At 38.8% G+C, this 21,520-nt stretch overlaps 1 protein-coding gene across 1 annotated transcript; it reads left to right on the top strand.

The window, feature by feature from the left end:
• Positions 1–19,225, top strand: LOC141766093 (disintegrin and metalloproteinase domain-containing protein 10-like). Its single transcript, XM_074632613.1, has 16 exons — positions 1–195; positions 3,499–3,649; positions 5,430–5,548; positions 6,282–6,440; positions 6,976–7,076; positions 8,951–9,100; positions 9,431–9,523; positions 9,612–9,795; positions 11,123–11,286; positions 11,391–11,574; positions 12,306–12,456; positions 12,950–13,133; positions 13,241–13,349; positions 13,487–13,707; positions 13,805–13,931; positions 16,218–19,225. The coding sequence occupies exons 1-16, from the start codon at positions 129–131 to the stop codon at positions 16,409–16,411; spliced, it is 2,358 nt and encodes a 785-aa protein (XP_074488714.1). The 5' UTR covers positions 1–128; the 3' UTR covers positions 16,412–19,225.
• Positions 19,226–21,520: the final 2,295 nt, after the last annotated feature.

The raw sequence follows: 21,520 nt of genomic DNA on the forward strand, positions 1-21,520 counted from the left end.
CGCTGTAGAGCGAGAGAGAGAGAGGAGGCGATGAGAGAGAGAGGAAGGTGCAATAAACACACAGGGCGGCTGCGCCTCTCTAATCTAAGTAGGACAATAAAGTACAAACGCTATCAAATGTTCTAACAATGGATCTACCAGACATGCTTCTTCTTAAAGTTTTCCTTGTCGGCTACTTCCTAAACTGCACCCAAGGTGAGTGCGGCTGTTTTTAATAGAGACAAGTTGTGTTGAATGCATGAAGCTGAGGAGCAGAAAGACTAGCTGGTGGTAGCTACCGTTAGCGAGCAGCAGCTAGCAGCAGGGCCTGCTTGTTATGAAGAGGACTGCACCCTTTTTACCGTCTTCCTCCAACCTAACGGATCACATGTAGAGGAAAAGATGACTTGGATTCGTGCGGTGGATTGAATTAACTCCATATTGAGGAGTTATTTCTGCGTGTTGTCACCGTTTTTATTGTCAGGTTTGAGTCTGGTTTTTGTTGTTATCGTGTGAACAGCGCCGACAGCCATTGTTATGAGAAGATGGAGATGCCGACTGGGTTAACGCACCGAGAGCTTTGTGTTAGCTATACAGCTCTGTAGCCGCTAGCCTTTATCATATAATCACCATAGCAACTGTTGTTAAGTTACCTGCAGGGTAACATGTGTCAGGGTTTATCCTCTCTATGACAAGTTCTCAGGTTTGCTGGCATCATGTTCTGTGTTGGGACTGGTGTTAATGCTGGTTTTATCTCTATTAATCAATTAACTCAATTCATGTTGCTACTGTTTGGATTCAGTAAGTTATATTGTAAATGGTTTGTAGGATTTTTTTGTGAGTGAAATTGCCCTTCTGTAAAATGCTGTATTGACTTGTTTGGTACCTTTGTTATGGCATCATATACCTGCTATATATGGCTACTGTGACTTCAAACTAAAACTAAACATGCAGAAGCAGTTCTTCAGTTTTTTTCCCCAGTTTTTATTCACCAAATATCTGGAACAAGCTCCCAGAAACCTCACTCTTAGTTCTTTTAAATCAAAGCTTAAAACTTTCATGTTTGCTGCTGCTGCCTTTTATTAAACCAGATAATGATCTTATACTGAACTAGAGCTTTTACTCTTGTGTGTTATACTCTATTTTAGTTTCTATCCTAGCTTTTATTTTTAGCTTGTTTTTATTTTCTAATCTTTAATGTTTTCATGTTTTTATAGCTGTTTTAATTATGTCTTAGTAAAGCACTTTGAATTGCCCTGTTGCTGAAATGTGCTTTACAAATAAAGCTGCCTGGCCTAAAATAAAATAAGCTGATTCAAATGTACTTCTATAAAAGTATGTTAGTTGTAGGCTCCATATTTATATTTGACATCATAAATATTTTAAATCTCAAAGCTGGTTTCCTTTTGTCAAACTGTCAAAGTAGCAGTCATAACTTTTTTCACTTAATAGGGCCACCTCTAGTGGTGAAATTAACATCAAAATATATATATTATGTGCTTCACCACGTCATGTTATCAATCTTTTGTATAGGTTTTGGAATATTTCAGATGATTTGTATATCACTGAAATGTGTATTATCATCCTATTTATTGTGTTTTACTCGAATATCTCTAAATTAACATAGCTACTGTTTGGATTCAGTAAGTTATATTGAAAATAGTTTGTATGATTTTTTTGTGAACAAAATTGCCCTTCTGTAAAAATGATTTGTTATGTACCTTGTTATGGCATCATATACCTGCTATACTGTGCTTTTAAATCGTTTACTAGTAAAATAAGCTGACTCAAATGTACTTCTATAAAAGTGTGTCAGTTGTAGGGTCCATATTTATATTTGACAATCAGAAATATTTTAGCTGGTTTCTTTTGTCAAACTGTCAAAGTAGCAGTCATAACTTTTTTAACTTAATAGGGCCACCTCTTGTGGTAAAATTAACTGCTTCACTATGTCATGTTATCAATCTTTTGTATAGGTTTTGGAATATTTCGGATGATTTGTATATCACAGAAATGTGTATTATCGTCCTATTTATTGTAGGCCATATCTTGGTACACCCATGTCAGGGTTTATTATCTCTATGACACATGTTTTCAGGTTTGCTGGCATCATTTTCTGTATTGGGACTTGTGTTAATGCTGTGTTTTACTGGTATTATCTCTTAATTAATGTAGCTACTGTTTGGATTCAGTAACTTATATTGTAAATAGTTTGTATTATTTTTTTTTTTGCCCTTCTGTAAAATGCTGTATTGACTTGTTATGTACCTTGTTATGGCATCATATACCTGCTATACTGTGCTTTTAAATCGTTTACTAGTAAAATAAAATAAGCTGATTTAAATGTACTTCTGTAAAAGTATTTCAGTTGTAGGGTCCATATTTATATTTGACAATCAGAAATATTTTAAATCTCGAGTGGTTTCCTTTGTCAAACTGTCAAAGTAGCATACATAACTTTTTCCACTTAATAGGGCCACCTCGTGTGGTAAAATAAACATCAAAAGATCTATTTTATGTGCTTTAACATGTCATGTTATCAATCTTATGTTGTTGTGTATAGGTTTTGGAATATTTCAGGATGATTTGTATATCACAGAAATGTGTATTATCATCCTATTTATTGTAGGCTTTGAGAAATTAATCTATTTCAGAATAGTGGTGGCTTTCCCTTCTCATAGTAACCTCAATGAAAAATTCAATGTGACATTTAAATATTTCATACTTTACATGAACAGAGAAGTAGCTGAAGCCGCGTCTACTTACAGATGTTTCTTACACTGAATCCTATAATTTATGGCTCACTTAGTCAGGCATAATTACCTGTCAGACAGTACTAATTACATATACTGTATTTACTGGAAATATTTTCTCTTGGTTTATATGTTATGGGGCAAAGATTTGATCTTACAGACTCACCAGTATGTTCAGTTTACTGTCTTAACATCAACAACAAAGTCACTTTCAGAAGGACTTAGAAAGCCTGAACAAAATTACTATGTTTTCTTGAAATGGAGCTTGTCAGACTGCTTTTGAGCGTGAAGCAGTTGGTGAAATGGGTGGGATTTTTTTTTTTTTTTTTTTCGAGCCCACCACCCACTCTTCTGGTGGCGAAATAATTATGCTGTGACACTGGGGGATGTTGTTAAGCAGAGCTCTAAAACTGGCATCCGTTTGACTTAAACATATTTAGCTGAATTTTAAAACATTTGCTGTCGGTTTCCCTCATTTTAATCCTCTCTGTCAAACATCTGCCTGATCATCTGTTTTTTTGGGCACCTAAAATATCCCTAATATGTGCCATACCTCAGTTACTTACTCTAAAACATGGCACGGTAAAGACTGAAATCAGAGTAACTAATGCTTGAAATATATCGCCTAACATAAAATGCTAGAGTTTCAGTTTCTCTGCCATTTACTAAAAATAGTGACAGACACACTGTGGTACCAAATTACAAACTCATGGACTTGGATGTATTTTCCTTGTTTTTGCTGAGTTCCTCTGTTCTTTTCCCACAGGACACTATAGAAATCCCCTGAACAAGTACATCCGTCACTATGAAGGCCTGTCCTACGACACGGAGCTTCTGCACAGCAACCATCAGCGGGCCAAGAGGGCGCTCTCTCATGAAGACAAGTTCCTTCATTTAGATTTTCACGCCCATGGAAGGTTTGTCAGTTTTCCAGATATTAACCTGAAGGGAAATTCTGTCTGGATCTCTGTCTATTTTTAGGTCTTCTCATCTATATCTTTATTTGCCTGTCTGTCTTATTTATTTGCAAAACTCATCCCCTATGCTTGCCTACATTGTTTATGATTAAAGGCGGAGGTCAGCCGTAGCAGAGATTTGCAGTGTGATTGACAGTTGTTTACATTTAATCCTGTTTTATGAAATCGTAGTCAGGGTTATCACCTTGGCTGTGTGGTGAGGATGGATTTTAAATCTCAGCCTCGGTTCTTTCTTGGCCGTTTCTATAGTCTCCATTAGAGCAAAAATTATGAATCAACTGGTTGATTGTCAGGAAATTAACTCGCAACTATTTTTGATAATGCAAAATGCCAGACATTCGTTACAGCTTCTCATTTGTGAGGATTTCCTGCTTTTCTTTGACTTATGTCACAGTATAGTAAACTGATCATTTTGGGGCTTTGGACTGTTAGTTGGACAAAACAAGCTATTTGAAAATTTAATTTTTTTCCAAACATTTAATCAATTCATTCAGAAGGTTAATCAGCAGCTGAATCGATAATAAAAATGATTGTTAGTCGCAGCCCTGGTGTGGGTTTGTTCTGATTTCCTGCCACAATCTAAACACATGCAGGTCAGGTGAAATAGAAACAGTTAATATGTTGGTGTGTATGTTAGTTAGCCCTGTGATGTATCGGGTGTTTCTGTACACTTGATACCTGGGTGGGAACCCCTTCAAGCTAAAGAAGATGGATGGATGGATGGTTGGAGACATGTAGTCTTTGTTGTGGTTCTTCATCCAGCATTTTGAAGAGGTGGTGTTGTTTGATGGAAAGTGTCCACACTCTCCATGACAAAGTCAAGACCATCTGGCTGGGAGCTTGGCAAAGGCTGTTTATCGTCCTGCCTGTAGCAGGGCCTGCTGTTCCCAAACTCTGAAGCTGCTTAATAGGGAAGAGAACAATAAGAGCTGTGCAAACAAACACACAGAAGGAAGATGTCTGTTCCTTTTGAAAAGCAGGAATGCGTCAGCTTCTTTTCCTTTGAATTCACAGCAAAGCTCGAGACACAACTCAAATTCTTACGTTTAATTTGCAGCACGCCATCCAGCTTCTGCTTGCTGGTATTGTGTATGAACGTGTTTGTACCTTACATTTTCCCCCCGGAGAATAAGTCTCAACAGAAAATAATTGTGGTACAATATGTTCTCTACACCAGATTTATGTGACATCATGTTGAGTTTTACCATCATTTTCTGATCTAAATTCTACAAAGACCCCTGTTTTCTTGCAATTACTTTAACTGCTGTCTGACCTACAGAACAGCAAACAATAAGAGCACTGTGTAGGTGTTACATGAAACCCAAGATTTACTGTAGCATCTTTGTTTCCCTGCCATATGTTTGATTAACAAAAAAACAGCATTGTTTCAAGATGTCCTAATTTTCTGTTGCCTCTCTTACAAGATAAGACTGCATTTTCCCTTCCGCAACAGAAAACAACAATGTTTTTTCTCTGCCAAACCTGGCCCTTCCTGTCACCTTTTTTCCCCCGCTCATTTGCATTTTCCTTTTTCTTGAATAGTGCTTACCTCCCAAAGTGAGGCCAAATTCAGATCCACACTCAAATCTATAGGCTCACACTCTGTGACCTGAATAATATCAGCAGACCGTTTCAGAAACAAACTTGTTGTAACCTCTCATCACATTCAAATGTCTTGTATTTTTTTCTATTGCCTATTGTGTCATTTCTTTGTTTTCAGGCATTTTAATTTACGAATGAAAAGGGACACCACCTTGTTTGCCCAAGACTTCAAGGTGGATGTTTCAGGAGACGAGATTCCATTTGATACCTCTCATATCTACACTGGAGAAATCTACGGTAACACCATCCTTCTCATTTTAATTTAATTGTTTTAATTACGGCTGTCAATATATTAAAATATTTAATCGCGATTAATCGCATGATTTTCCATAATTAATTGCAAATTAATCACACATTTTATCTGTTCAAAATGTACCATAAAGGGAGATTTGTCAAGTATTTAATACTCTTATCAACATGTATGTATATATTTATTATTGGAAATCAATTAACAACACAAAACAATGACAAATATTGTCCAGAAACCCTCACAGGTACTGCATTTAGCATAAAAAATATGCTCAAATCATAACATTGCAAATTCAAGCCCAACAGGCAACAACAGCTGTCAGTGTGTCAGTGTGCTGCCTTGACTATGACTTGCCCCAAACTGCATGTGATTATCATAAAGTGGGCATGTCTGTAAAGGGGAGGCTCGTGGGTACCCATAGAACCCATTTTCATTCACATATCTTGAGGTCAGAGGTCAAGGGACCCCTTTGAAAATGGCCATGCCAGTTTTGCCTCACCAAAATTTAGCGGAAGTTTGGAGCATTTATTTAGTGTCCTTCACGACAAGCTAGTATGACATGGTTGGTAACGCAAATTGTGATAATGCGTTAAAGAAATTAGTGCCGTTTTCACAAGTTTTCATTAACGTGTTAGCTTTGACAGCCCTAGTTTTATTGTACCGCTGCAGTGATCTTGTGTGAATCCTCTGACACCTATACCTCTGTAATTTGGTTCCCAGGTGAGAAAGGCACCCTGACTCATGGCTCCATTGTGGACGGTAAGTTTGAGGGCTTCATTCAGAGCTACCAGGGCACCTACTACGTGGAGCCTATTGAGAGATACCTGGAGGGCAAAGACGTGCCCTTCCACTCGGTCATCTATCACGAAGACGACATACGTGAGTCCCCAGCAACTTCACCTACACAAACACTTTGACAGGACGTAATCATTGAGTATGTGTAATTAGATGCACGCATATGTAAATGTGTGATCGGGGAAGTGCAAGGTTAGGGCGGCTCAGCTGAAGGAGGCAGACTGGTGTGATCGCCCCCCGGGGAGCAGAGATACCCGCGGTGCTCATTAGCTGAGTAACATGATCTTTCTCCCAGGCTACAGGCTCATTTTAGCAGTCTTTACAATGTTGTTACTGATAGTGAGCACCGAGCATACACTGCCACCCCCTAATTTCAAATCATCTGTGTACATATAGCATGTGGCTGAGGGGCAAATCAAACAGGAATGTGAGAGGAATCGCTAATGAGAGCGACAAAAAAAGTAACAGCTCACATAGCAAAGCTAGGCTCAAGTGGCGTGTAAGTACATCCATTAGCTGATCATGAATAGCGCCAGAAATAGAGAGAGACTCAGGGGGTTAAGTAGCTGACATTGTCTCCCATAATCCTAACTGTGTTGTGTCTGCCTCTCTCACTCAGACTACCCGCACAAGTACGGCCCAGAGGGAGGCTGCGCTGATAGCTCCGTGTTTGAAAAGATGAAGAAGTTCCAAGCCTCAGCCGTGGTGGAGCCACCCAAGGTGAACTTCACCACACACCACAGTAAACCCTCACAGTGTCTATTAAAGGAATCGGTTTTTTTTCTTTCTTAGTCAGGGTCAGAGATACCCATGGATGCCTTTTTTCAGTCTCTGTGTGCCCTTTGAGGTTATGTTTAGTGGTGAGAGTAGCCTAGCTCAGCTCAATTAATGGATGTCTACACGGTTAATTAGTAGCTCATCACAATAGCAGGAAAAAGTTGTTATTTTGTTAAAGGTTTTGTACTTTTTTGTCTAAATTACGGATGTATGAAGTAATGTCTTGTTTCTTGTTATAATCTTAAAACTCAGAACCTGAAATACGCAACAAACAGCAAATGTCCATAAAAATATAATTCCCCAGGAAATATTGTATATTGTAACATGTGACATTTAGGTTGTAGCGGGCTCAGTAAGCTAAAGTGAAGATACTGGCATCATATAAAATAAGAAAACCTGAGGAATCCATTGGTATCAGTCATGTCATACCAGCTTGTCATGTAGGAGGTTAAATAACGCTCCAAACTTACGCTAAATCTTGGCAAAGGAAAAACTGGCATGGCCATTTTCAAAGGGGTCCCGTGACCTCTGACCTCAAGATATGTAAATGAAAATGGGTTCTATGGGTACCCACGAGTCTCCCCTTTACAGACATGCCCACTTTATGATAATCACATGCAGTTTGAGGCAAGTCATAGTCAAGTCAGCACACTGACACACTGACAGCTGTTGTTGCCTGTTGGGCTTCAGTTTGCCATGTTATGATTTGAGTATATTTTTTATGCTAAATGCAGTACCTGTGAGGGTTTCTGGACCATATGTGTCATTGTTTTGTGTTGTTAATTGATTTAAATAATACATATATACATACATTTGCATAAAGCAGCATATTTGTCCACTCCCATGTTGATAAGAGTATTAAATACTTGACAAATCTCCCTTTAAGGTACATTTTGAACAGATAAAAAATATGCGATTCATTTGCAATTAATCACGATTAAATATTTTAATCAGTTGACAGCCCTACTACTCAAACATTAGTTAATTGTGACTTTGCTGGGTTTTCTGTATTGTCTGCATAGTCAGTGGGTTGGCCACACTTGTTGGCCTTATATTTGTTTCTCATCAAACACTTTCATATATAAATACAATGCAAGACATGTATAATAGTAACTACTTACATTTGGAACTACTTTCTCTAATAAAAACCTTCTTGGTATATTGTGAAATTACGTGAATGAATATATAATAGCATGTGGTTTAGTTAGACGAGCCAGTCTTCATAAGAAGTTTCACATTTCTTTTCATTTGAGAGGAGCTGATGCGGATCTCTTTGGTCTCCGTGCATCAAGGAAAGCTAGATTAATGTCACTGTCTATCAACCTTTGAAAAACCCTGAAGGCCATTTAACAACACTTACTGCTGTTCTGAATATAATCCCAGAAACGTCATAGACTTCTGAACATCTCTATGAATAAATATTCAGTCTACTGCCCGACAAAAAAGATTTTTAACCTCTTTTTTTCTAATCCAAACAAAGATGGTAGCCCGATATGACCTTGTTCAATTTATACCACATGAACCAGGAATTATAATATTATTATTAGTTATATAAATATATATTGATGTTTCTTTCTTATATATGTTTCCCAATTCCTTTAATTGGACAGTTAGTGTGCTTTTGCTCTTATTATTTCTTGTGATATTTACAGCACATGTTCCATAGCAATAGAGTTGCAGATCATGAACATACTGCAGCTGCATAACCACAGCCTAAAAATACCGGACATTATTCATTTAGCCACTGTTTGGTTGAAAGTGTTATATATATGTTTTATTTAACTGTGTCTTTCCTCCTCTCCATCTCCTTACACCAGGAGCTCAACACCGAGGCGGGCTTTAATGACCCCGTGCTGCTGAGGAAGAAGAGGATGGCCCAGGTTGAGAAGAACACCTGCCAGCTTTTCATTCAGACTGACCACCTCTTCTTCAAATACTACAAGACCCGAGAGGCGGTCATTGCTCAGGTAATAAACACTCACTGTCACTCACTTAACACACGCTACTGTGGTGCTGTTAGACTTAGATTTACACCGTCAGTATGTAGGATTTTTGTCTGACGTTGGTGGAGAGGCACATTTTTAACCAACGTTAACATCATACACCAGAGTATAAAGGCTAATTATTATTGGAATGATATCATTCACACATTCCAATTTTCACTCGTACTCTAGAGAAGCCGGCTGTGGGAAACCACGCTGCAACATTAGCAGGCTGAGGTGGACAAAACACAGTAGAGTAGTAGAGTACAGTAAACTTGTAGTTGAAGCTTTTTTTGTTATGTCTTACTCTTTCAGATCTCCAGTCATGTCAAGGCCATCGATGCTATCTATCAGGGCACAGACTTCATGGGCATTCGCAACATCAGCTTCATGGTGAAAAGGATCAGAGTAAGTCTGATTTTAAGTCTTGTGTTGATTTTTAGATTTGGTCACTTCTTCCCTCTGAACTCTTCATCATAATCATCCTCTTGTGTAGATAAACACCACCAGTGATGAGAGGGACCGGTCCAACCCGTTCCGCTTTGCCAACATCGGCGTGGAGAAGTTCCTGGAGCTGAACTCGGAGCAGAACCACGACGACTACTGCTTGGCTTACGTTTTCACCGACAGAGACTTTGATGACGGGGTGTTGGGTTTGGCCTGGGTGGGAGCCCCTTCAGGTACTGAAACACAGTCATCAGTGATAAGAAACTGCAAATAATCAGTCCTATTTTTAACGTATAACGCAATGTATAATATTCATTGTATTGGGTTGTATGCACATTATCATTAGGGACACACAGTCTTTGTGAATATGAGGTTATTCTTGGGAAGAATCGTGATTTACAGTTTTAATTGTGACTTATTTCACACTGCAGCTCCAACAAGGAAAAGTGTCAGTGGTGTTTGGGATTGAAAATGCTAATTCAGACTGTTATGAGAACCAACTGCAGCTTCAAATATCAACTCAGACAATATACAGATGGGATGATTCCCAGAGGTTTTCATTATGGCCCTAGTAAAGGTGGGGGAAAAAATGTATACAGCATAGTGGTCGATATCATATCATAGATATTTTGCGTGGCAATATTGTATCGATAGACTGACGTCAAGTATCGATCTTTTATTATATACAGTACACTATTAACCGGCCGCTATTCTGTCTTTCAGAGGTTGTAATGTCAGTCAGTCTTAAAGCTAGAGTGAAGATCCTGGTATCATATGAAACTAGAAAATCTAAGGTATCGATTAGTACCAACCATGTCATGTTAGCTTGTCGGGAAGAACGGTAAATAACGCTCCAAAGTTACGCTTTCAAAGGGTCCCTTGACCTCTGACCTCAAGATATGTGAATGAAAACTCTGACATGAACAGAGTGAAAACTTTATCTTATTAGATAAAACAGATGTTGACAAACTGCATAATTTACAGTTGAATAACAATATATCTTATCGCAACACTCGGCATATCACAAAATGTTTAAAATCGCAATAAGATCGGATTTGACGTTAGTATCGTGATAATATTGTGTCTTGACGCCTCTGGTGATTCCCAACCCTATACTGTAGTGTCAGTGGTGTTTGGGATTGCAAATGCTGATTCAGACTGTTGAGAACCAACTGCAGCTTCAAGTATCAACTCAGACAATATGCAGATGGGATGATTCCCAATGATTTTCATTATGGCTCTAGTAGCCACATATTGGTGGCACTCTGTTACTAGTGAAATAGTAACTGAGATGTTTTCTGTGCTACATTCTTAATTAACTATGGGTGGTTATGTGTCTCTTGCTGACGATGACACAATTTGAATTTAACCTGTTCTGTAAACATGTTGATGAATCACGCTCATTATTCTTTGAAGTACGGCATTATGTCATCTGGACATTCATTGAAAGATTGTCATTACATTAAGCAGGTTATCCCTCTTTTAATGAGCAAAATCCATCCTGTTTGTAGCTGTGTTTTGGAAGAAAGTTTGTTTCTAAAGTGTGTTTTTCTTTCGCAGGGAGCTCCGGAGGAATCTGTGAAAAAAGCAAGCTGTACTCAGACGGAAAAAAGAAGTCTCTCAACACCGGTATAATCACTGTACAGAACTATGCCTCCCACGTTCCTCCAAAAGTCTCCCATATCACGTTTGCACATGAAGTAGGACACAACTTTGGCTCCCCGGTGAGTTACTTGGATGTGCCACATTTATGCGCGGTGAGAAGGAATTTATTAGGCTCTCACACTTCTTTTAACCTGCGATTTTTTTTTCTTTTTCTCATTCTCAGCATGACTCTGGATCCGAGTGCACCCCAGGAGAATCCAAGAGCCAAGACAAGAAGGAGAAGGGCAATTATATCATGTATGCAAGAGCAACGTCAGGAGACAAGCTCAACAATAATAAGTTCTCCGTATGCAGCGTACGCAACATTAGCCAGGTGCTGGAGAAGAAGAGAGGCAACTGTTTTGTCGGTACGTTTTACTGTTTTCATCTTAAATGTCAGACTTGAGCTTTTGTAAATTCAAACCACAGTGTTATTCTGATTCTGCTTTGAGTATGGGAGATTTTAACCCCAGTGCCCCAATTAGTGATTTAATTCAGGCAACTGGAGAGGCACCAACATATTGGCTGGTATCAGCTTGGAAAGGCAATCTTGGCTTTAGCCCAGTGTTATTTTTACTGACAGTATTTGGCATATCGTGGGATTTTTCCTTGTGATCTTTTTTTTTCTTTTTGCAAGTGTCTCTTAATACAACTGTCAAATCAGAAGCATTAAAAAAGCATGTAATATATATTTAAAAGCTTAATCTATGTTGCATATGCTGTTGTTTGACGTCTTATGCATATCCATCTTGGCTGGTATGACTGGGAAAATATTAGATTTTGATCTTCTTCTTGGTACACCCGTACTGCATTATGTTTTTGCCTTTCCTCAAACAAACTAACGATGAATGTCTGTTTGAGTTTAATGTTGCATCGGACTCTCTCAAGGCTCCGATTCTGTTTGAAGACTTTGATTTTGTTTTCCTGTTTATTGCAGCAACACAGAACAATACTTGTTTGGTTTTGTTTTGTAATGAGACTGTTTTCATAGTCTTTGTCTGATTTCCCATACACTTTTAGCCTGCAGTACAATAAGTCAAAATATGAAACATGTTCCAATTTTTGGGAACTCAATGTTTATTTGTCCTTCCCCAAACAGAGTCTGGCCAGCCCATCTGTGGTAACGGCCTGGTGGAGCCTGGAGAGGAGTGTGACTGTGGCTACAGCGATCAGTGCAAGGACCAGTGCTGCTATGACGCCAACCAGCCTGACAACAAGAAGTGCAAATTAAAGCCCAACAAAGTTTGCAGGTAGATGTAGATGTTATTTTTGTGTTTTTTGTTTTTGCCTGACCATTTTGATGTTTCATAAGGAAGATCTGGCAGCTCATTTGTGATCATTCTTGACTAGGGATGTCATGAGAACCGATACTTTGGTACCAAGTCGATGCCAAAATTCTGAAGCTACTCGGTACTCATTTTTCTACAGTACCGAAGGTACCATCAGGACTCAAGACTAACGGCATCCCATCATCCCCGGGATGATAGAAAATGTGTTTGGGACGTAGTAAACTCTCTATCGACACATCCAGGGAACGTACAAAATGTTTCCCCTGATAATGCTACATTGTGAACAACAAATCTGTGTTGAAATCGGCAGGACAAGAGTTTTACTTTTGTTTTTTTACCGTGGTATCAAATTGGTATTGAGAATCGTGGACTTTCACTGGTATTGGTATCCACTGCTAAATTACTGGTATTGTGACAACTCTATTCTTGACCAATCTCTTCTGTTTCCCACCAGTCCCAGCCAGGGTCCTTGTTGTACTGCCGAATGCTCGTACAAGGGTCGTAATGAGAAGTGCCGAGAGGAGTCAGAGTGCGCTCACCAGGGCATGTGTAACGGAGTCGGCTCCTCGTGCCCCACATCTGAGCCCAAGGCCAACTTCACCGCCTGCCACGGAGAGACTCAAGTCTGCCTCAACGGGGTAAGTGGCTGAAGACTTTACACCTGGAAGAACTGGTCGTCATAGCAACTTTATATTCATACCAGTCAGCGTCTGATCTCGCCTGTCGTCATGCTCCTCCCCCGCAGGGTTGCTCCGGCTCCATCTGTGAGAAGTATGGGCTCGAGGCGTGCACCTGTGCCAGCCAAGATGGCAAGGACGAGACTGAGCTATGCCACGTGTGCTGCATGGAGAAAAGTGAGTCATTTACCCTTTCCTTTCCCTTTCCTTTTCCTGCCATGATAACTAGTGTGTTTTTTTTTTTAATAAAACATGCTTGAGATTTTATCTTTGTCATTTGAATTGTGTTGACTGTCTGTGATTCATCTCCACAGTGAATCCCAACACGTGCAGCAGCACAGGATCAGAGCGTCTGACTCGTTTCTTCAATAAGAAAGTGACCACGCTGCCCGCCGGCTCGCCGTGCAACGACTTCAAGGGCTACTGTGACGTGTTCATGAAGTGCCGTCTGGTGGATGCAGACGGACCGCTGGCCAGGCTGAAGAAGGCCATCTTCAACCCAGAGCTCTATGAAAACATCGCAGAGTGGATTGTGGTACGTATCAACTTCTGGATTCGGATTGGATGATTAGTTGTTATTACTATTATTATGTGTTGGTTGTGCTTGATTTGTGCTTGATTCTCTTTTCTAGGCACATTGGTGGGCAGTGTTATTGATGGGTATTGCCCTCATCATGCTCATGGCTGGCTTCATTAAGATCTGTAGTGTGCATACACCAAGCAGTAACCCCAAACTTCCCCCTCCCAAACCACTTCCAGGTGAGTCCACAGATTTACAAAGAAAATAAATCACACCAGAGGAAATGTAACTTTTATCTATTTATTTATAAATATTGTTTACATAGTTACACATGGTTACGCATGGTTCGACGTCATCTTTGAAGTTGTCTGCGAACAGTTAACCTGTTTACACGGACGTACCACCTGCCACCCCACTGCACTGAAACATGTTCATTTGTAGTTGCAGGGATGCTGTATTGAAGGTGTTTGTGATATTGTGTCCATCCCCTAAAAATAACATGTTCTGGTTTTTGCATCTGTTAAGCCACATGCATAGTATGAAAAAAGCAAAAGATAATCTGTTTTAAGATGTTTATATGCCTCAATAAATAAAAACATTAGGCAGAATTACAGGTATGTTTGGTTTTACACCAAATACTGAAATGAGGAGACATGAGATTTTCAACCATAACCATTTCAGAAAATATCACGGTATACAGTATTACATTATTAATATTATCAATATCATCGGTTACAATGACCCTTAAAGGAATGAAAACAGAATTATAATAAATATAATTATAAACCTGATTTAAAAAAAAAAATAGCATGTAACTATAATATGTTATGCAACTAAAGCATGATAGCTTACATGTTAGTGGTACTATAGCATGTTAAATTAAACAATAAATCTAAAATAACATCAGCTGTGAGCTTTTAAAATAATGTCCTATGATTATAAACAATGAATATACTGTAGGTGCGTGACAGCACAGCCAGACCGCTCCTGTCTGTACCTTTTAAAAGGAACAGTGTGTAACATTTCAGGGGATCTATCGGCAGAAATGGGATATAATATTCATAGCTACGTTTTAATTTTTTTTCAATACTGTAAATAAGTAAATGTACAAAGTATGATAACTGTCAATTTTAATACCGCTATACTGATACAACCCTAAATATGATGATCGTTGCAGTGCAATAAGCTTAAATTTGTACATATTCAATTACAAGCAGTCAGGATTCAATGGTCTCAGTGTTGGTGAAACTCTTTCCTGACAGCAGTTGTAGGTTTCAAATTTCAGCATTGAACTTAATCTTTTTAAATAAGACCCAAACTATACTCCAGAAGAAACTGAATCTGGCATGTTTGCACAGGCTGAAAGGCAGCTTTGTGACTACAATGAAGTGGCTTTTATCGCCTCACTGTGTTCCGTGTTAACCCCTCGCCCATAAATGAATGATTGATTTATTCTTTCTTTCATAAACTCTTACTGGATCTTTTCCTGTTGCAACTTAAATTCTGAACGCCCTAAATGAACGGACCTCGAGTCTCTTTATTGAATCTTCTTTATTGCCGTACTGGTTAACATGGGACAATCATACACTGTTTGGGCTGCCACAGAGGAAAAGATGACAAGAGTGAGAGAAACCTGGTGAAATCAGTGGTCCTGGATCACTGTGAGACAAGAATACCGGATGATTTAGAGCTTCAACAATCAAAAAAGTCTTCTGAAAGTGTTGGATATTTAGGACCAAAATCCCACAATGTGACTGCTGCTGTGCAGAATTGCATTTCACCCACCAGGAATGGGTCCACACTCTCCTCTTTTGAGGTGTTTCAATGTTAAGTGGCAGCACCATGGCCAAAACTTGAGAGCGGTGCAGAGGAATGACGCAAGTTGTTTACGTGTGTGCTTGAAACTGTTTTATTTTTTAAACTTTTTATTTATTGACTCAATTAAACCATACGTGTACTTTGTTCTACAAGATACAACATCATTGCATCATACAATATCAATGAATAAGACAAAGAACATGCCATAACATAATCATCATATGTAAATCCAAAAGCAATATTTTTATGCAAGGGAAAAAATAAATAATAAATAAATATTTCTTTTGAAAAATAAAAGAAGAATATAAAAAATATAAAATAATATCAAGGAGAAGCACCCAAACAAACATACCAAACAATAATAATAATAATAATTGTAATAAATAAAATAATAAAAGTAAATGAGTGATTTGAAAAAACATTTAAATAACCATAATCATGGTTGAAACTGTTTTTCTGTTGTTGTAGTTCTACGATTCACCATGCTTTCATCACATCATCTGACATGCCTCCAAATTGATATCGTACAGACTGTGTCCACAGTTTTATTAGACTCATCTCTCACAGTGTGACATGCGGTGAACTTGCAGTATTGTTGTTATTGCAGTGCAGGCATCAGTAGCAGTGTCAGTAGGTGCAATTTAGTTCGGAGTAAACCCGCAGTCTGTCCTTTAACAAGCTCAAATAACCGCCTTTTATCCCGACAGGCACTCTGAAGAGGCGGCGAGCGCAGCAGCAGGCTAACTCCCAGGTGCAGCACCAGTCTCAGCACCCGCACGCCCACCAGCACGGACACGGCGGCCAGCGGCAACCCCAGAGGCAGCCTCAGCGGCAGGCACAGCCCCAGAGGCACCACCGTCAGCCCAGAGAGAACTATCAGATGGGCCAGATGAGACGCTGAGACCCTGCATCCCGTCCCCCTCCCCTCAATGCCTTGGCTCTTCCTTGTGCCTACAGTGGGAAACAAAAAGCGTCACTCCATCCAAAGAAAAGCCTGACATGGTTGTTAGTCATCGTCATATCCTCCATTTACAGACAAGACAGACACGTGAAAAAGAGAAAACACTATCTAGCAACTCGATTGGCTCTTTGTGGAGTGGACTCGACCATCAGCCATTTCCAATGCAGTGCGATCTAGCATCCTTTTCCACCTTTTTTTTTTTCTTTTTGAAGGAGTGCCAAGGAGTTAAGGAATCATGTGTAGCTTTAGTACATTCTGTGATGTGTTTTTTTTTTTGTTCTATTGCAAAGTCTTCTTGAGTGACACGCCCGTGGCTGCTGGTGAATTGTTCCGTGATTTTTTTTCTTTCGCCATTCTAGCCAGGAATGAGAGACACACTCAGTGGGGATTTTGCGGCACTTTTGTGATTTACACATGTCAAAACGGCAAAAGACACAGGCTCCGGTCTCTTCGTGCAGACCGTCTTCTGCATGTGACTGTACATATTTAGTGTATCATAAGTGAAAACAAACTATTTCTTCTACTGTAAATGTGTAATTCTTCACTTTCTTTCTTTTAATTTTTTCGGTTAGTGCTCTCAGGACTCTTTTAACACATAATTGAAGGAGTGATGTTGGTTGTGATGAGTTCCTTGGACGTTGCTGTGGAGGATTTGGCGCCATCAAGTTCTCGTCGCGGTCGTCCAATCAGGTGGATCTCTTTCACTTTAGTTAGGTTGCTAGAATTTGAACAAGTTCACCATATCCCACTTTTTCAGGCCTTCTTTGTTCAAGGTCCCTTTTTTCATCTTTTTTTTTTTTTTTTAATTGTCTTGCTAACATCATGTTTTGCTCATGTTGTGTAACAAGCTAGATGAGGTTCAAGAGTCATGGGAACAGAAAGGGAAGGTCACTTAGTTTGATACACCTTTTATTGTCTTTACCGATTTGTTTTTGATGATGAAGAATGAATAACCACTAACTGAAGCTGATTCAGATATGAAGACGAGGCAACGCGAAGGCTGCTGTGGCGTAGTTTAGAAGTGAGAGTGTATCATGTTACAGAGTTAGTTTACATGAGTGTGGAAATAAATTTAAAAATGACTCCGGTGTGGATGTACAAAAAAAATTGTAAGATTAAAATCATTCTATTATTCTTCAGATAGCGAATCTAAGAACTTTTCAATGTGGGCATGCAGACACATTTATTAAATGTGACTATTAATTGACCAAGGTCTGTAATGTTTGTATGTCACGCAACACTATTTACTTTGACAGCTATTAATGTTAGTCTTAAAAACAAGCGGAAGGAGCAGCAGTATTGTCGCACTACTCACACGTTTCCTCAGTGTGTTCACTAGTTTCACAAGCTGCTGTTTTATTTTTTTAAAAACTCACCTGCAGTTTATCTCCCGGTCAGATTTCATCACGGACTGAATCCCCTTAAGAGCTCATGAGTGCCGGCGTCAGTGTTGAGTTAACGTCAGCGTGCCATAACACTTTATACAGCTGATCTTTGTGCAAGTACAGGAAGCACCTGTAAAGATCCTGGAGCCACTTTAAATGGAAGAAATGAAGGTGATTGTTTTTTGTTGGATTGTTTGACCTCAGGTGTTTTTCTTCCTCCCCCCCCCCTCGCTGCAGCACAGCATGAGGGGCATTTTGGTAAATAACATGATGACACTAACCAAAAGGATTTGATTATCTGGTTGTGATATGTCGTGCAAAATCTCATGATTTATTCACTGTGCAAACATTTCCTCCACAGATAGGAGTTGACAAGTGGGTGAAAAGTTGGCACAGACAAAAAAAAAAAGCTTGGGTATTTTGCATTATATATTCAGCAAAGGACGTTTTGTGCTCTGACTTTATTTTATCCTGGCATTATTATTTTTAAAACGCATGCAATACTAATCACAACTAATATCTTACAACACTGTCCTGATGGTTGTTATAGTCACACGTGTGCTCTGGAGGGGACATTATGTGTCTCACAGTCAATAGTTTATTTCACATGGCAGATGAATTAGGCAGGTCGGCGGTCGCTATAACTTCTCATGTCTGTACAAAAATGGAGCTCTTTTTAAATTTCATCTTCTAGGCTGGATCACGCCTGTTTTAAGCCTGGACGGATTTACATGTAAACTTGTACAGTACTTCGAAAATTTGCATTTCATTTGAAAATGAAAAATTACATTTTGATACATCCGTTTTAATTTTTTGTATTCTAATTCCAGTCGTTCAAAGATGTTCACATGTGACAAACTTTCCTCTCCTCTAAGTTATTTATGTTATTATATGTGCTAGTTGAACTGGAGTTTTGCTTCTGATACTTTCCTCCACCATCATCAATGGTAAAAACAATTCAGGGTGATGGAGTTAATGTTACATTCTCATTTTTGTCTTCGTTCTCCTGTGGCATGGTTTGGGTAGAAGAGCAGAAGAATAATGCCTGTAAATTTACTTTCTTTTTAATTTCGTAGTCTTGGTAAAAAAAAAGTTTTTAGATAAACGTGCACTGAAAAATGTCCAAATTGAGTTGAAATGTTGTAGGTGATGTAGGCCGAAAGAACACAAGATTAAAAAGTAATACTACTGTCTGATTTTAATGTTCACTGTGTTTTATACAGTATCGGAAATTTTTGTTCACTTTGAACATTTTTACTAAAAAAAAAAATTTCAAATTGTATTGTGCAAAGAGATGTAATTTTTGGAGTACTTGAAATGCATTAATTAAAAGACTCGTTCAAAATAAAATAGACCCCTGTTTACTGTCTGTAATGCGTGCTCTCTTTTTCTGTTCATTTGGTGCAGTTTTAGTTGTGTATATACAGACGTTTAAAGAGGACTTATTATGCTCATTTTCAGGCGCATACTTGTGTTTTGGGTTTCTACTACAACATTTAGAATCTGCTCTGATTGGTTAACCGAACCAAACTCTTCAGACTCCGCTCCAGCTCCGCTCTAACTAGCTTTGTTTGAGGGCGTGCCAAACTAGCCGCTAGTCTGGTATTATGCAAATGTGTTACTTGGTGACATCACCACGTAACACATGCATAAAATACATTAAAAAAAACACACTAAAGGAAAGGGGAAAAGCACAAAAGCATAGTAGGTCCTCTTTAATGTGGAGGAATTTAAAAGGGCACACATTTTATATATGGAGATCAGTTTATTCATCAGAAGGATTGCCACTCAGCTTGTGAAACGGCTGTATAATGTTTTCTGGGGCTTCTGATGTCAATAGAGTTGTTTCAGATTGAGCTAGAGACCTAAAAACGTTACATTAGTGTATGAATGATTACAGCTGAAAATCTTTTTGCAAAATTACTAAACAAAAATGCATCAGATGTTGTTAATACTAAGGATGGGATGGGTCCGATTTATAGCATCCTCATGTTTGTTTTATGTTCTTTTATCCTTTAAATTCTGCATGATAAAGGAGTGTGAGGTTAAAAAACAAGAGATTTTAGCATGAGTTATATAATATTCAGACGAACTGATATGACAGAGAAATCTCAAAAATGTAATATTTGCTTGTTGATCTGCCTCTCCTCTAGTGGCTCCTGAATTTGGTAAATTCCTCCTTATTGTTAAGTTCCTGTAAAGTAAAGCTGCTCACTCAGCTGAATGCAGTAGAGGGGCGTCCACAGCAGAGGGAGCAGCTGCTTGGTCACATGCTGTGAGGTGTTGCGACCAGAGGTTTTGCATCCTGTGAGTCACCAACATCAGCACCACAAAATCACATTCTCATTCCATCTGTTTCCATCAGTAGTACTTCAGCAATCAGAAAACTTCATCTGAGGAAATCAAATATTGTTTTGAGCTCAGTGATGCTCTATTTATTTGAGTAAAGTGTGCAGACACTTTTATTTTCCTTAGCCACAAGTAAGCTGCTTATTCACAGAATAATCCATGTGCTCGTTACACACTTTATTTACTCATTGCCTAAACTTATTGATGACTTTTTCCTCATGAGTGATGATGTAACAACTATAGGAAAGTGTATGTGGAGGCACGCATTTGCACACGCAGTGGAATGTGGCCCGCTATTGATTTTCAATGTGGATCCTCAGCTGCAGAGTCGCTGGTTGTGACATGAACGAGCACAGTCACCCACAACAAGATGAGGTTCAATGTTTTCCAGATGTTGCAGGCGGTGAGTTGTATCGCAGCAGGTTTATGTTATGAGCGATGCTGTGGTGCATTTCCTCACAGCTCTCTTCAAGCTGATGTCACTCTGTCTTTAAACAGTGTCCCAGCAGAGAGGACAATGTCACTGGTCAATATTCTGCACTTAGAGTTTCAGCTCTGTGCGAGGAGCTGACGCCACAGCCGATGAGCGAGCAGCACCTTTTGTCTCTCCTTGTAGTGACAGAGCATGATTGTAAAAGTGGCACCGGCCTGTTGAGTGGCACCCAGACTGAAGAGAGAGACAGCTGACCCTGAACAATGCAAAACAAGGGAATGGAAATACAATATAACTCCCAGTTCATTGTCCAGTAGACCTATCAGATAGTGGCCACTAGATTTCCTTTGTATGTCTCATGAAAACATTGGATGCTGCAAGAACTAGAGTGACTGATCGTTATAATATGCTGCCAGTTCCCCATCTGTTCCTATCAAATCTTGCCAGTGGTAGAGGAAGTATATAGATCCTTTACTTAAGTCAAATGACTAATATCACACTTTCAAGTGTACTTAAAGTATAAAAAGTAAAAGTAAAAATGCCCCCTGTGAGTTCTATTATATATTATATCATTAGATCATTTCCTACTCTTGCATTAATGTAAAAGCAGGATTTTAAATACATTTTTATTTATTTTTTTATTTTATTGATTTTACTGTTATAGCTGGTTGAGGCAGAGCAATTATTTAAACAATTTTTCTATAGGACTGCAACTAATTATGATTATTGAACTTAAGGAATAATCTGCAGATTTTTTTTATTGATTAATGAATTGATAGTTTGGTAAAAAATTCAGTAAGAAATGCCAGCAAATCCTCACGTTTGTGAAGCTGCAACCATGAAATGATTTTACATGAAAATTTACTTAAACGATTATCAAAA

This window comes from Sebastes fasciatus, chromosome 4 (assembly GCF_043250625.1).
Source record: "Sebastes fasciatus isolate fSebFas1 chromosome 4, fSebFas1.pri, whole genome shotgun sequence".
NCBI classification, from domain to species: Eukaryota; Metazoa; Chordata; class Actinopteri; order Perciformes; family Sebastidae; genus Sebastes; species Sebastes fasciatus.

Excerpts from the sequence above, each read along its gene's own strand:
- LOC141766093 (XM_074632613.1), top strand. The coding sequence starts at position 129 with ATGGATCTACCAGACATGCTTCTTCTTAAAGTTTTCCTTGTCGGCTAC. Across the intron at positions 7,077-8,950 it reads CCGTGGTGGAGCCACCCAAG|GAGCTCAACACCGAGGCGGG; the intron begins GTGAACTTCACC and ends TCCTTACACCAG. Across the intron at positions 9,101-9,430 it reads GAGAGGCGGTCATTGCTCAG|ATCTCCAGTCATGTCAAGGC; the intron begins GTAATAAACACT and ends TTACTCTTTCAG.